This window comes from Syngnathoides biaculeatus, chromosome 9 (assembly GCF_019802595.1).
Source record: "Syngnathoides biaculeatus isolate LvHL_M chromosome 9, ASM1980259v1, whole genome shotgun sequence".
Classification (NCBI taxonomy): domain Eukaryota; kingdom Metazoa; phylum Chordata; class Actinopteri; order Syngnathiformes; family Syngnathidae; genus Syngnathoides; species Syngnathoides biaculeatus.
In genome coordinates this window covers 2,504,062-2,518,905 of record NC_084648.1, presented here as the reverse complement: position 1 = coordinate 2,518,905, position 14,844 = coordinate 2,504,062, and the positions used below count along the sequence as shown (strand labels likewise).

The 14,844-nt window shown below is 42.2% G+C and overlaps 1 protein-coding gene across 2 annotated transcripts; it reads left to right on the top strand.

The window, feature by feature from the left end:
* Window positions 1-4,584: 4,584 nt before the first annotated feature.
* Window positions 4,585-14,539, top strand: LOC133506208 (uncharacterized). Of its 2 annotated transcripts, none has more exons than XR_009796424.1 (2): window positions 4,585-4,898; window positions 14,111-14,539. XR_009796424.1 is itself a non-coding variant. In XM_061830124.1 (2 exons), the coding sequence occupies exons 1-2, from the start codon at window positions 4,749-4,751 to the stop codon at window positions 7,421-7,423; spliced, it is 792 nt and encodes a 263-aa protein (XP_061686108.1). In that variant the 5' UTR covers window positions 4,585-4,748; the 3' UTR covers window positions 7,424-9,952. The 2 variants fall into 2 exon arrangements, 1 of the variants encoding a protein (XP_061686108.1); XM_061830124.1 differs by lacking the exon at window positions 14,111-14,539 and adding an exon at window positions 6,782-9,952.
* The last annotated feature ends 305 nt before the right edge of the window (window positions 14,540-14,844 follow it).

Genomic DNA, 14,844 nt, shown 5'->3' with positions numbered 1-14,844 from the left:
TCACACCCTTAGGATTGCAAACTTGTGCCAGGTGCATACACAATTGTTCTTCCTGATTGTTGTCATTTAGTTATAACACTTGGTGTCGGGACTTGCGTATCAACTTCCTTTCATAATCTAAACTAACCAATGTCTAAAAATCTAATAAGCAGCAGATGTATAGGTTTAAAGTACATATATTCAGTGGCATGCATGGATCAAGATAAAATGGTATTACATCACCCATTTAGATTTTCATGTAAGTGGCCAATAATCTTTTCGTGGCTACATCATTTTTCCCTCTCTATGTACATCATGAACCCTGAGCAGATATCACTGTTTACATTGACTACATGCGTAAAGTGCAGGCAAAGAACAACGTGCTCCAAAGAAACAATAATACCTAATTTAAACATATATTCCACGGGCAGGACAATATGTGCACTACATTATTTTGTGTCCTTGGGTAGAGCTGCGTACATATATTAAACCCCCATGATTCAATTTTTTACATGCAACCTGACTTGCAATAGTATTCTGGTACCTCTATTTGCATATATATTTAGCATGTACCTGGGTTGGTAGCTCACAGGGTTAATTAAAAGCAGCATGAAGAAAAGGAAGTGAAGGATGGACAATGATATATCATTTAAATATCATCATAAATCTTTGCGATTCCCTTCAATTAACGTTGTAGCCGAGAGCCCTTGTCATTATCCGATGTGTTCCACTTCATCTTCATGGGAAATTTCTTATCACTGAACCACCCGTCCATATTTTCTCTGCGACCTGGCTTGCCCTGCTGCCTGCCTGATGCTGACATGTCAGAGTAGCTCATAGCCATGACTAAAAGGAGCATGAGTGATGGACTTAAGCAAGTCTCTCGAGAAAGTAAGTCATCGTCACTGCTGGCTGTCGCAATTAGTTAGCGCCTATCCCCACCAAACAGCACAACGTCTGCCACAAACGAGCAATTTTAGTCTGAAATACATTGTGAAGATCGTGGCTGTCGACAAAGAGATGGAAGTTAGCTTTATGCATGAATTCACGCCACGAAACAGGAGCTGAGCTCATTCACTGATAGTTGAGTCGATAATAATCGTAATACAGTAGACTACTGAACAATTAGGACGGATGAGTAGGGAAAATAACAAGTGAGTGACATCAGCTTGAAATGTGAGTCTAAAGGATTTCATGAAATAAAGCCATTTATCATGCAGTCTAGGAATCATATGTAACTAAATGTGGTCATGAAACACTCTATGGGAAACATTAAAGTGTTCATATAAAATCAGTAGGTTAAAAATGTTCAAATCCCAGCCCAGCCTATGTGGAGTTTCCATGTTCAGTTGATTCATTTGAAAGTAATTGAGTAAGTAACAGAATTGTTTTCTCCATACATTTAGTCGCATATTTGGTCATATTTTAATCTTTGTGACTTCATGAGTATTTTGGAGTAAACAGTTATTTTTTCTTGAGCCAAAGTCGTGTCATTAGCCTCTATACTGAAGACTTTATTTATTAAATGGATTTGAATGTATCTTGGCGGGGACGTTGAACGACTGATTAGAGTGACTGCCTCACTGTTCTGAGGACCCAGGTTCAAATCCTGCCTCACCTATGTGGACTTTGCCTATTCTTCTCATGCCTGGGTTGGTTTTCTCCAGGTACTCCGCTTTCCTCCCGCATCCCCAAAACGTGCAGGGTAGGTTAATTGAAGAGTGTTAATGTGAGCGCGAGTGGTTGTTTGTCCCTATGTGACCTGTGATTGGCTGGCAACCAGTTCAGGGTGTACCCCGCCTCCTGCCTGGAGATAGCTGGGACAGGCTCCTGCGACCCATAAATTAAACCTAATGATGCCCTTGAATGATTGTAGGTATTTTTTGAGCTAGATTGTGTGAGGCCCAATTCATTTTGTGCAATGCTTCCTGGGAAATGTATCCTAAAGACTTGTGTGTGACTTTGTAGGCCTGCACAACTTTAACCAACACCTCCAGTTTTGTCATATTCATTGGACTCTAGAAAGACTTACTGACTTCTGCCGCTGATTAGCTCAAGGATAAGGTCAATACCTCAGTGTTTCACATACTTAATTTGCTATCACGTTGTGTCCAATAAGATATGTTTATATACAATAGCAATCATTTGTGTGATATTAGATTAAGCAGATACTGTTTTTCTACTGGGTGATCAGATCACATTTTATGAGAATCTAATGAAGAAATTTAAATGATTCACTTAGTTTTCCATGCTACTGTGCAGTGGCAATCATTTGGTAATTATTTAGTTCAATAGAAAGGCAGAAATCAGAAGTCAATCTCTTGGTATGGGTGTTATTACTCATTGTTGGAAAAAGTATAATTCTGTGATCAAATATTGCATGCACCAAGTACTGTATTTAGATGTGATTCCACATCAAGAGAAGGATCAGGAACGCTATTGATCTCCAAACTTGGAGAGCTAAACCGGGGAAAAGGAGAGTTTAACACCTGTCAACAAGGACACGTTCTGTAAATAAACAAAGAGACCCTGTGGAAATGAGCCAGAGATTGACAGTGAAAATGTTGATGAGGTGAGGCAGGGAACTGGAATGTGTGCGCTGGGTGTTGGGTGCAGGCCGCGTTTGGCTCGGGAGGGGGCTACTCGATTCCCATGTTCCTCTCTTGGTGGCTAGTTTGGCTTTTTCAAATAAGCCAACGAGCTACCCTGCTTCCCTGGGTGCGGGTGGTGTCGTATCGACTGGGTCCCTCCAAGATGGCCACACTCGCCCACACTTTTTGGATGTCCGGGGCCGAGTATTGCTGTCGTTATGCTTGCACAGCAAATCTGATTTAGGATTTAGTTGACTGAATAACTCCTCTCATTACGGACTAGTTGCATTGTCTGGCTTTCTATCTTTTTTAATAGCTGTTACATCCACGGCCCATGGCATGTACCTTTCCTTCAGAGATATTGTTTATCCTTTGTAACATGACAGGACTCATTCCTAAAAATATTGTCTGCTATGATTCTATTGGTTTTATGTTTTTGCTAATGTTCTGCACTCGTCTCTCTTTTCTCTGTGTCCTCACAAAACTTCTTATGTCTGGCTGTATTTCCAATAAACGTCTCAATATGGGACACACAACCACAGAGAACTATTTAGATCTCTTTTACCCCAAAAAATCTGTTCAAGTATTAAAAAGGCATACAGTTCTCTCATATTAAATTATCATACATCAGAACTGAACCAAATAAGAAGAAGAAAAAAATGTGTCCATTCTCTGATCATTTATACATTGTTCCCAAGAACTCGTTTTATTTTCATGGTTTTTAAAGCTGTTGTCTCAAAGGACCTGCTCATGCCATGTCTTACATCATTGGAGAGTCCATGTTCACCTACTTTGCCTGACAGACTGACCTGGACAGACACTGAAATGATGCATTTATACATATTTGTTATGATGTATATTTCAGGACTTGACACATTCTGACCGTTTCTTAGTTGACAAACGTGACCTCACCTCAGTCACTTTTTCAACAAAGGCACTTATGCTGTGGTCGATTTCTATTAACCGCAGTAGGTTGAAAGTAAATTAGACTTCACGGCATGTGATAAAACAGCCAGTTGCCTCAAATGTAGTTCTGCCTGAAAACATAAATAAGAAGCTTGATTCCTTTATACAGAACACAGCATGGTTGTTTTCAGCTTGCGAAGCATTTTGTAAAAAAAAAAAAAAATAAAAAAAAAATCGATTACTGATGCATAGAGGGGGCCTTTCCCCCAGATGCTACAGGCTTTATTCCCGGCTTACGTACAAATATCCATCAATTGTAGCTTCCAACCCTAGAATGAAAAAAAAAACAGTGGATTGAGTCAGGGAAGGCTTCTGGTGAAAAAAAAAAAAAATGCCAAATAAATCATATGTGGCGACCCACACCAATTTACAATCACTCAAAAAGGATTTTAGATTAAATTGTCAGAAGATTTTTTTTTAACCGACACTTTTAAAGGGTGTTTGCTTTTTGAGAGCAGTTTACTATTTCGTTTTATTTTTTTTACGTAATTTGTTCACTTTCTAGTAAATTTTGGAGTTTGCCAAATGAGAGAGAGTCGTAAAAAATCCCAAATTATTTGAGGTTATTGGTACAGGTTTGATGGAAAAAGTCAGAAAGTCAAAACAAGAAATCATGCTCTTAAGTCAAAATCAGATATGAAAATAAATACCTGCACTGTCACAGTATTTGCTGTCTGGCTCAGTTCTTTATTTTATTTATTTGAAATCTCCAAAATCTCTGCACTCTTTGATGGGAGGTCACAGTAAAATTTTTAAGGAATAGCCTTGAGATTTCAGTACAAAGGCCAAACTCAATTTGAACGTTCAAATCCTATTATGTTCTTTTGTGTCCTTTAAACTTGAGACCTTAATGTTTGTGTTTTTATGTATGAATTCTTCTATTTGATCTCCCTTTATTCATTGCCAAACCCCGTTCATTTTGCTCCCCGGTGATGACTGCAGCAGCTGTTCGGTCAAATTATTTGATTTGACCAGCTGTAGACGTTACAACGCACCGCCACAGATGTACGTCGTTAATCTAAAGGAGGGAGATGATGGTAGAGATAAAATGCCTTGGGTCAGTGTGTGTGATACAAGAGTGCTGACATGAAAGTATTGATCAACAGAATCAATTACAATCTAATGGAAATATGATTTTGCTTTCGGGCTCTGCCTGGATGTATCTGAGACATACGCTTCTGTTCTAAAGCATCTGCAAAGAGATTTAATTGGATGGCCAAGTTAAGCATCACTGATGTCTTGAAGGAACATCAAATACATTTTCTAATGTGGAACCAACAGAGGCCTGCAGTGCAAACCTGTCTCCATCATGGTCCCTGTAAGACCTTAGAAGACTTGTCCCGCATGTGCACTGTAACTCAGGTAAGACTTTTTACTTGAAAAGAAATGCTGCCAGCTATGATCCTCACTATGCGCTATGTTGGAATCAAACCCATGTAGAGTAGACACAGTCTGCTTGTGGCTTGCTTCCATTGCAAAGATGGCATGTGCTGACATTGTATTGTCAAAGGGCGTGTTGTCATCTTATGTAACATGTAGAGTAGAGTGAAAGGAAGAATTCACAATGTGTCATGGACTGAAACGTAATATTTTATTTTCAGATTCCCACTGAACTCGAAATCCAGTTCAGTGGGAGAAATCGAGTTCATAGCCACACATACACACATATAGGTTTTAGCAGTCTGGTTTGTGTCCTTCCACTTGAGTAAACAGTACAAAGAATTTCTTGGTCACAACTGTCTGGAAGATGGAGTGAAATGTGAAGAAACAACCTATTTCGTGCAAAGTCTTCTATTTATAGTCCAGGGGTGTCATTATAGGACAAACATAGGGGGGCACAAAGGTTCATTAAACTATCCATTTTCTGAGCCACTTATCTTCACAAGGTTTGCGGGAGTGTTGGAGCCTATCCCAGCTATGATCGGCCATGAGACGGGTACACCCTAAACTAGTTGCCAACCAATTGCAGGGCCCATAGAGACAAACAGCCAATTACACTTACAAGCACACAATTTAGTCTTCAGTTCCAGTAATGCATGTTTTTGGGATGTGGGGGTCATGATCCTGCCGCTCCAGCCTCGGGTGTGCGGGTGCCTGCGCAGCTGCGCTGATTGGGAGGCACACACCTGCGCCTCATGCGGGCTGATTATCCTGTCAGTTTGCACCCGAGCGTCTTCGCCCGGTAGGTCCGAGTACACGAACCCGCTTGGCCATCTACCCGGGACCTCAGCGTGGTGGCCAGAGGAGACGCCCCGGCCGGGCGCTCCCTTGTGCCTCCCGCTGCGCGGCGACTAAGACACCGTCCTCCCACTCCTCGCCGGCAACGGCGAAACCGGCAGACCCGCAGCTGGTGGCGAAGCTCCCAGCCCAGAGGGAGGAGGAGCCGCCAAATCACGAGGTGTTCTGCCGCGAAATGCGGGCGCAGATAGAGCGCCAGAGCGCCGAATTGGCGGCTCTCACGGCCCAGGTCCGGCAAGGACTGGCGAACCAGCCGAGCTGGGCTGACATCGCAATGGCGACTGACTCGCTGCTGACACAGATTCACGCTGCAGTGAGAACGGACCCGCCACCTCGCCAAGTGCACGTTGCAGTGGGAACGGACCCGCCACCTCGTCAAGCGCACGTTGCTGTGGAAACGCATCCGCCTCCTCGCCATTCCCACGTCGAAGTTTTGGCTGTTCCGAGCAGAGCTCACGCGGCAGTTGGAACTGACCCGCTCCCGAGACACGCTCACGTGTCAGTTTCGACTGACTCTCTGCCGACTCTCGTTCACGTCACCCTGGAAACGGATCTGCCACCGCTTCCTGCTCTGTCGGCGACCGGCCCGCGGTCGCTCCCCGTTCCTGCTTCATCGGCGACCGGCCCGCGGTCGCTCCCCGTTCCTGCTTCGTCGGCGACCGGCCCGCGGCCGCTCCCCGTTCCTGCTTCGTTGGCGACCGGCCCGCGGTCGCTCCCCGTTCCTGCTCTGTCGGCGACCAGTCGGCGGTCGCTCCCCATTCCTGCTCTGTCGGCGACCGGTCAGCGGTCGCACCCCGTTCCTGCTCTGTCGGCGACCGATCCGCGGTCGTCCCCTGTTCCTGCTCCGACGGAGACGGGCACGTCCATATGTTCCCGTCCAGGGGGTGGCGATGGTGCCACCAGCTTCTCACGTTGCTATCCAAGAGGAGGTGGCACTGACGCCGCCTTCTCACGTTCCTGTCCAGGAGAAGGTGGCTCTGACGCCGCCTTCTCATGTTCCTGTCCAGGAGGAGGTGGTGACGGTTCCCCAGCCGCCTCACGTTCCTGTTCAGAAGGAGGTGGTGATGCCGCCTTCTCACGTTCCTGTCCAGGAGGTGGCAACGGTCCCCCAGCTGTCTAACGTTCCCGTCCTCGAGGAAGAGGTGGTGATGCCGCCTTCTCACGGTCCTGTCCAGGAGGTGGCGACGGTTCCCCAGCCGCCTCATGTTGCCGTCCAGGAGGTGGCGATGGGGCCGCTGCCTTCTCACGTTCCCGTCCAGGAGGAGGTGGTGATGCCGCTGCCGCCGCCATCTCACGTTCCTGTCCAGGAGGAGGTCGCTATGTCGCCGCCGCCTTCTCACGTTCCTGTCCAGGAGTACCAGCGGCGACCGGCCCGCAGCCGTCCAACGCCCCTGTCTCGACGGCGACAGGAGCTGAGGAGTTCTGTTGAGCCACCCCTGAGCTGGAGAGACTTCAGGATGGCTGTGATGGTGGTGGTCATGGCTTGGGTCCTTCTCTCCATCATCCTCTTCACTCCTGATGTCTCCCAGCTGCTTCATGACCTGGCCTTGTTGGTGACCAATCCACGGCTGCCTCCTGACCAAGCCTCGGTGGCGACCAATCCCTGGTCGTCTCGCAACCACGGCGTGGGAGGATTTCACGTTTACTGAAGCATCGCAGACACAATATTTCATCCTGAATACTGGAGAAAGTTCGTTTGGCAAAATATGTTCCCTTGAAGTGAGGCGCAATGATGGTCTCACATGAATGGAAATAGCGACGGAAGACAACGTGATTGAATACGGGATGAGCTGGTTATAACCGCAGGCGACTTAAATATGTCCACGGACCTCATTAACCTTTCCCCACCCATGCCCAACTGTTCGTGAATTGTAAGGCTGGAGAAAATTACTCAGGGACATCTAGAGCTTTTTTTTTTACTCATATGTGAGTCTGCTTTCATCACAGTAATTTACCTTTTCATGTTTTTCTTGGATTTTTTTTAATGAAAATGGTGCAGCAAGGTATGGGAAAAGGAAAAACACAACTTAGCTCTACTAAGGTATAACAGTTGAGTTATTTGCCCCCACCACCTCCATTGGATCGACATCAAATTTTCCAAGACATTTGAGAATTCATCTTCATTCATCCATTTTCCGACCCACTTATTGTCACAAGGGTCACGAGAGTGCTAGAACCTCGCATGCTTTCATGTAAATGCATGTGCATGGCCATGCATGTGTGTGTGTATTTGCTATTTATGCATTTAGATCCTTTGAGAGAGACTGTCTCGGCTATATACTGCAATTTAACAAAGATTCAAATCAATTAGAAGGATTAACTGACTAATAAGTGAAGATTGCTTCACTTAATGACTTGCTGCTTTAATTTGAACACTCAGTCCCATAAAGCAGTGAGTTATTAAACTGCAAAGCATGGGTAATGAAAAGAGATAATCACTGTGTGGAAATAAATTGCAAAATTGTTTTGCTTTGATGGCATGCATTACACTTCAGTGCACACTGTAAACATAACAAAGTGAAAGAGTTTGGGCAGGACGGTGGAGCAAATGGTTAAGAGCATTGGCCTCACAGTTCTGAGGATTGGCTCCAGCACTCCCGTAACCGTTGTGAGGATAAGCAGCTCAGAAAAGAGATGGATTGGACCCAGGCTTCCAAGTTGTACAATATATGCGTCTTTAAGAGTCTTGGGTTCTTGGTGGTTCTTGTTTAATCAGAATCTGAGTCAGCTTTATTGGCCAAGTAAGTAAACAAAACACAAGGAATTTGTCTCCAGTAGTTGGAGCCGCCCTAGTATGACAAACATGTTGAGCACGAAAAAAAAACAGTCTATTGTCATGGAACCTTTTTTTTCAACTCACACCTGTGCAAAGTTTGTGCAATGGAAGCAGTCGTCTAGCATTTAGAGCAGTTAGAATGCCCATTGTAGCAATGGTCCATTGAAATGAGCATTGTGCCAAGGGTGTCAAGACTTCAAGGAGAATGAGGAATATTTCAAGTGATATTGTGATGGTACAATATACTGTGCATTGTATAATAGCTGGTAATCTTACTCTAGCAAAAACTTTGCTTATTTCAGTGGAAAAACTTTTTTAGTACCCTTGAAAAGAAACAAAATAGCCTAAGTACACTACTTGGCAAACTTGCTTTAAAATGTTGTGAGCACAGAATAGTGCATGGCAGAAAAGTTCATTTGAGACGTTTGAGATCTGGATGGAAATATTACTTTTTCCCAATAGTCTAAATTGTAACTCAGATTTTAAATCATAGTATATCTCACTCTGGCGGCTATGCAGGGAATGATGCCCATGACATTTTTTTTTTTTTCATTAAAGCCGAACTTTATATGTAGTCTTTTACGCTCGAGTGTCACATTTAGTCTATTCCGAGAATAGGGAAGCGGCAAGGTGGATCAGCTGGAAAGTGTTGGCCTCACAGTTCTGAGGTCCCAGGTTCAATCACAGACCCGTCTGTTTGGAGTTTGCATGATCTCCCCCTGCCCCCTTTTCTCCGGGCACTCCGGTTTCCTTCCACATTCCAAAAGCATGCAACATTAATTGGACACTCTAAATTGCCCTTAGGTGTGATTGTGAGTGCGACTGTCTGTTTCCATGCACCCTGCGATTGGTTGGCAACCAGTTCAGGCTGTACCCTGCCTCCTCGCCGTTGACAGCTGGGATAGGCTCCAGAACTCAAGTGAGACTTGTGAGGATAAGCAGCTAAGAAAATGGATGGATGAAAATAGGGAAGTTTTTACCTCATTATCATATAACACTTTTCCTTTCATCACTTTCATCTCTTTAATCCTGTGCACAATTTTACCTCTCAAATTGTACTACAGGTTTTGATGTTTGTTCTGATTCTTCTGATGCTCTCAAGGTTCAAGGACCTGCTGTACATATGATATGTATTTTGGTTACTTTCACCAAAGTAATGCTCAAGCCATGAGATTACTTTAGCTGGAGATGAAAGGTGCTTTTTTTCTGCAGTCATGCCTGAGGGCTTCAACACTGGTCTTCACATTAGTCTATATAAGGCTCATCTCCTTTGGAACCATTAGACGATAATATTTTTCATTTTGCTAATTCTGCCTTTTTAAAAATAACAGCTATCGATAAAAAATAAATGGATTACATTACTTTTAAATATCAAAACATTTACAAGAAAAAAAACATCATGTATTTCCTTTGTGACCACTGTATAATGCTATTGTGATTTGTCCTTGTCAAACTGCTTCCTCAGTCATGCTGTATTAGTTTGTGATCCAGATAAAAAATACACAGTGAATAAAAAAACATCTTTGACATTCATTCAGACTCTATGACAATAAATATTGCTAGGAAGAGACTGCACATCCAAATAAAATATCCTCAAAATTGACTTCTTCTGAAATGTAGGCTCTCTTTTTTTGCATTTCAGAACTCACTGCTTTCTTTTTTTCCAGTGAGTCTTTTTGTTTGAAGTGTTACAGGAAAGTGGATGAGATGGATGAATACAGCGAGAGCAAGTTTTCCTTACTTTCAACTATCCACTTCTGAAGTGGGGTCGTTTAGATGGAGGGAGTTAAACAGACCAACACCAGAGCAGAAAGACCTTTTCAGATGACCTAAAATGCACAGGAAATACTCAATAAAACTCTCTTTGATGGTGTTCTTTATAGAGATATTGAATCATATTGAACTACAAAACTACAAAATACAAACAAAAGCCGAGCTTGGAGTAAAGATAGCTTGCAATACAAAACCTGCACCCCGAAAAGTTGATAAATGTAACCCTAAAGTACTGCAGATACGTCTATTTAGTACTGGGGTAGCCAAACCTTTTGCCTCAGGGGCCAGATTGATGTTTAAAATTTGACAGACAGGCCAAGGCCAGGCCACAAGCAGATGCTTACATATGAAAAATAAATAACAAAACAAATTGTAATGTAAATACTTAGATTATACACTCCGATCTAATGGAGACTGTGTTGTTTTCTTAATCCCTTTATTTTTGCCAGTGCATATCTGGTGTTGCTTTTGTTGTGGCAATTCTCAGTTCTCAGAACAGTAGCGGGCAAGCAGCAGGAATATCTTTTATCTGCGCACACACACACACACACACACACACACACACACACACACACACACACAAAAAACTTAAAAACTTAACTGGACCCATTACTTGGTAAGGTACACCATCAACTTGTACTAGTACCTTTTAATTTTAGTGTTAAATCAGCAACATGGTGCAGAATTGGCATGACAGCACAGCACACTAAGTACCTAAACGATAGATAGATAGATAGATAGATAGATAGATAGATAGATGCATTCATGCATGTATGTACTCCCATAGTTTGGCCACCCCTGATTTAGCACATGGGAAATTTTGCCAGTTCATTAAATACTTAATAATGTATCCATCAAATACAATGTTTTTTTAAATGCATGATTTTATAAAATATCTGCAGCTTTTGTAATACATAAGGATTTTCTTCTTTAGTATCGTCTACATTTTAATGGATGTTGGAAAAACATTTAAACATCCTTTTAAATTATTTTCCAAGTTAAATTTGAGAATATTGCGCCAAGCATACAAAGTATTTAAGATCTGAGAATGAACAAACAATGCAAATGTGATTAAAATACATAGTAAGGAATACATACAGTGTATTTCGCCCGAAGTCAGCTGGGATAGGCTCCAGTGGCCTGAAACACTAAGTACAGAAAATGGATGGATGGATACAATGCATATAGCACAGCAAAGAGGCGTTTATAAATTTTAAAGATCATGAAATAAATTGGTAACGAGATTAAAAATGTAAACCATCCAGATTGGAGTGTGTCACAAATTAACCATGCCGACTGTGGTGTGTGTGTGTGCAAATTGCTCATTTAAATCACACTTCCACATGCATAATCACAGAAAAATATGTAAATCAGATTATTGGCATTAGAACAAATAATGAATCCTAGAAAAAATACTTGTTGAATGCCAACATCCTCCATGGAAGTAGACAACTGCAGTGGGTAGGGACACACACATATGAATGTGTCCTGTACCAGCGGTTAAACGGAAAAGTGATGAAAATTTCCCTTTCCACAGTCATTTTGGACATTAGTCAAAAAAATAGCAAATTCCTGGTTTGATTATTTAGTTTTAAAATTATTATTAATGTTATTGTAAGTGCAGGTAGTTCCAATACATTGTTCATCCTTGGTAAAATATGTTTGTAGTATTTTTATTTTATCATTATTTTGAAATGTTAATCCTGGATTGATGGCATGGTGGCTCAGCTGGTAGAGCGTTGGCCTCACAGTTCTGAGGTCCCCGGTTCAATCCTGGACCCACCTGTGTGGAGTTTGCATGTTCTCCCCGTGCCTGCGTGGGTATCCTCTAGGCACTCCAGTTTCCTCCCGCATTCCAAAAACGTGAAACATTAATTGGACACTCTAAATTGCTCCTAGGTGTGATTATGACCAATGATTTTTGTCTCTATGTGCTGGCAACCAATTCAGGGTGTACCCCGCCTTATACCTGTTCAGAGCTAGGATAAGCTCCAGCACACCCCGCGACCCCCGTGAGGATGATCGGTCAAGAAAATGGATGGATGGATGATCCTGGATTATTTGTGGCTACGTACAGTCTGTGAAGGTTATACATTCATTTGCAGAGTATGAGAAAAATAAATACAACATATTAATGAATCATGTCATTTAAGCATCAAATGTGGGGACACAGAATTTTAGCACAAATCTGTACATATGCATGGTCAGAGAAAGAGACCCAATATAAAAGGAGGGTTTTGTCCAGGCTGGTCCACCAATAAATATTGTCAACTTTAAATGGGAGGTTATCTGAGGTCTCAATAACACCAGACACAATTCTCCTTACTAATAGCCAGTGGGGCATCCTAATGACTTTCAAGCTGTTATTTGGAAGGTAAATGACTTCATGTTCTTTTACTTGCAGCTTGAGTGCATGGTGGTGTTATAAATAAAAAAGGAGAAAGAGAGATATGTTCAAGGGGGACCATTTTTCTTGTGAAATTTTCCAAACAACTTTAAGACTAAAGAGCACATGGGTGCTTGTCTTCAACCTTGACCTAACATTTAATTTGGAGATATTTGATGAGAAAAGCATTCCAATCATTCAACTAGTGAGTGGAAGTGTAGACATTTGAGCCGCTGTCTCCCACCAAGCTGAAGATGGTTCATAACACAGAAGACTTCCGTCATGCCGCTAGCTGATTAATACACGAAGGGAGCGAGAGGGGCTATAGACCAAGGTTGATTTGAGTACTGTGAGAGTGATGGCAGATGATGAGAAAGAGAGAGTCCTTTTCTTTCCCATCATTCCTAGAAGGAATGTAAGGCCATAGAGAGCCCTGAAGAACTAAAAGGACACATGAATTGATTCAATAATTGATTTTTTACTGCAAAGGAGTGAAGCAATTTCTCCTTTCGCCCTTGTTTTACCACTGCAGTAAGGCTCCAACTTGTTGTACAATTGGCTGTCCATGTATTTTATCCGTGGAATTTTTAAAATTATTTTCTTGCAACTTTGAGAGATACGTGAGAGATAGCCATTCCTAATTCACAATTGATCTGAAAAGTCCAAACTTCCATATGCGAGTTGGTAATTTTCTGAAGACAGTTTACTTTATCTTTTACCTCAGTCATATATTGGGTTTGTGCAAGTGCAGTTTGTACAACAAGCTCTACTACTACTACTCCTAATGGTACTGCTACCACTGCTATCAATTTATGAAGTTGTGAACAGAGTTGGACAAATTGTTTCATATAAACCAACATTTTTGGGGAGAACTGGTTAACGTAGGGAATGAACGGTGGATGATTGGTCAGAGCGTCTCTCTCACCATTCTGAGGACTGGGGTTCAAATTCTAGCCCCACCTGTGTGGAGTTTGGAACTTCCCTTCATGCCTGTGTGGGTTTTCTCTGAGCACTCCAGTTTCGTCCCACATCCCCAAAACATGCACGGTAAGTTGACTGAAGACTCTAAAATTGCTCGTAGATGTGAATGTCTGTACGGATGGTTTTTTTGTTTATATGTGCCCTGCAATTGGCTGACAACCAGTTCAGGACACATCTCGCCTTTCGCCAGAAGATAGCTGGGATAGGTTCTAGCATGCTTACGACCCTTGTGTGGATAAGTGCTACAGAAAATGAATACATGGATGCAGTTGTTCTTAGTTCTATTAGTTTTTTATAACCTTTACATTTTATTGTTCCGTGTACTGTACTCCTAGTCAGTACAGTACTCGTGTTGATTGTTTTTGACTACTCCTTGTTTTCCTCTTTTATTTCTTATCCTTTGCATGGACCAATGACCAGGAAGATAAAGGCACGTGGAGCTGGCCGAATTCAATATGTAAGAATAATGTGAGAATGATTGGGATGTATTTCTTTTTTTCTTTGCTTCTCTATGTCTCGCTCCCTTTTAATGAAGGTGATCGTTTGGCCGGTCTTCAGTACAGGTTAACAACTCATGACGAAATGTACTTTTCCCTTGCTTTGCAAAGATTTCTTTTTGTTGCACTAAATCCTGCAAAGACAACTTTGCTTCCTTACTGTAATATTTCATGTATAATGCACCCCCCCAAAAAAATTGTCACGAGTGCACATTATAAATATATATAGGGGGAAATGGAAAAAAAACATTTTATAAAAGTATGCTGGCATTTAGAAATTGTGAAAAAGCTGTACACTTTCATACCAATATGCCACCGCCACCTAGAGTTTATGATAGATGTGTACACTTTCCTTCTTTTGTGACACTGCAATTTAGAGATTAAACACATTTTTACTTGGTTGTGAGTAGCATGGCTATAATTTACAGCATGTTAAAAAATAATTTAAAGAACAAATATTTTTTGTCTGTATGTCTGTGTATTATCACATCCCAGCAGTGTGGAGGCGGACCCAAATGCAGGACTCTAGGCAAAGGTATAACGTTCAGTGGGTTTTATTCTTCACAAAAGAGATGTACAATTACACAGTCCAAGAAAGCAGGATCCAAAAAACGAGAAACAGGGTTTGATGACTATGAAGCTAAGTAGCAGAGTAAC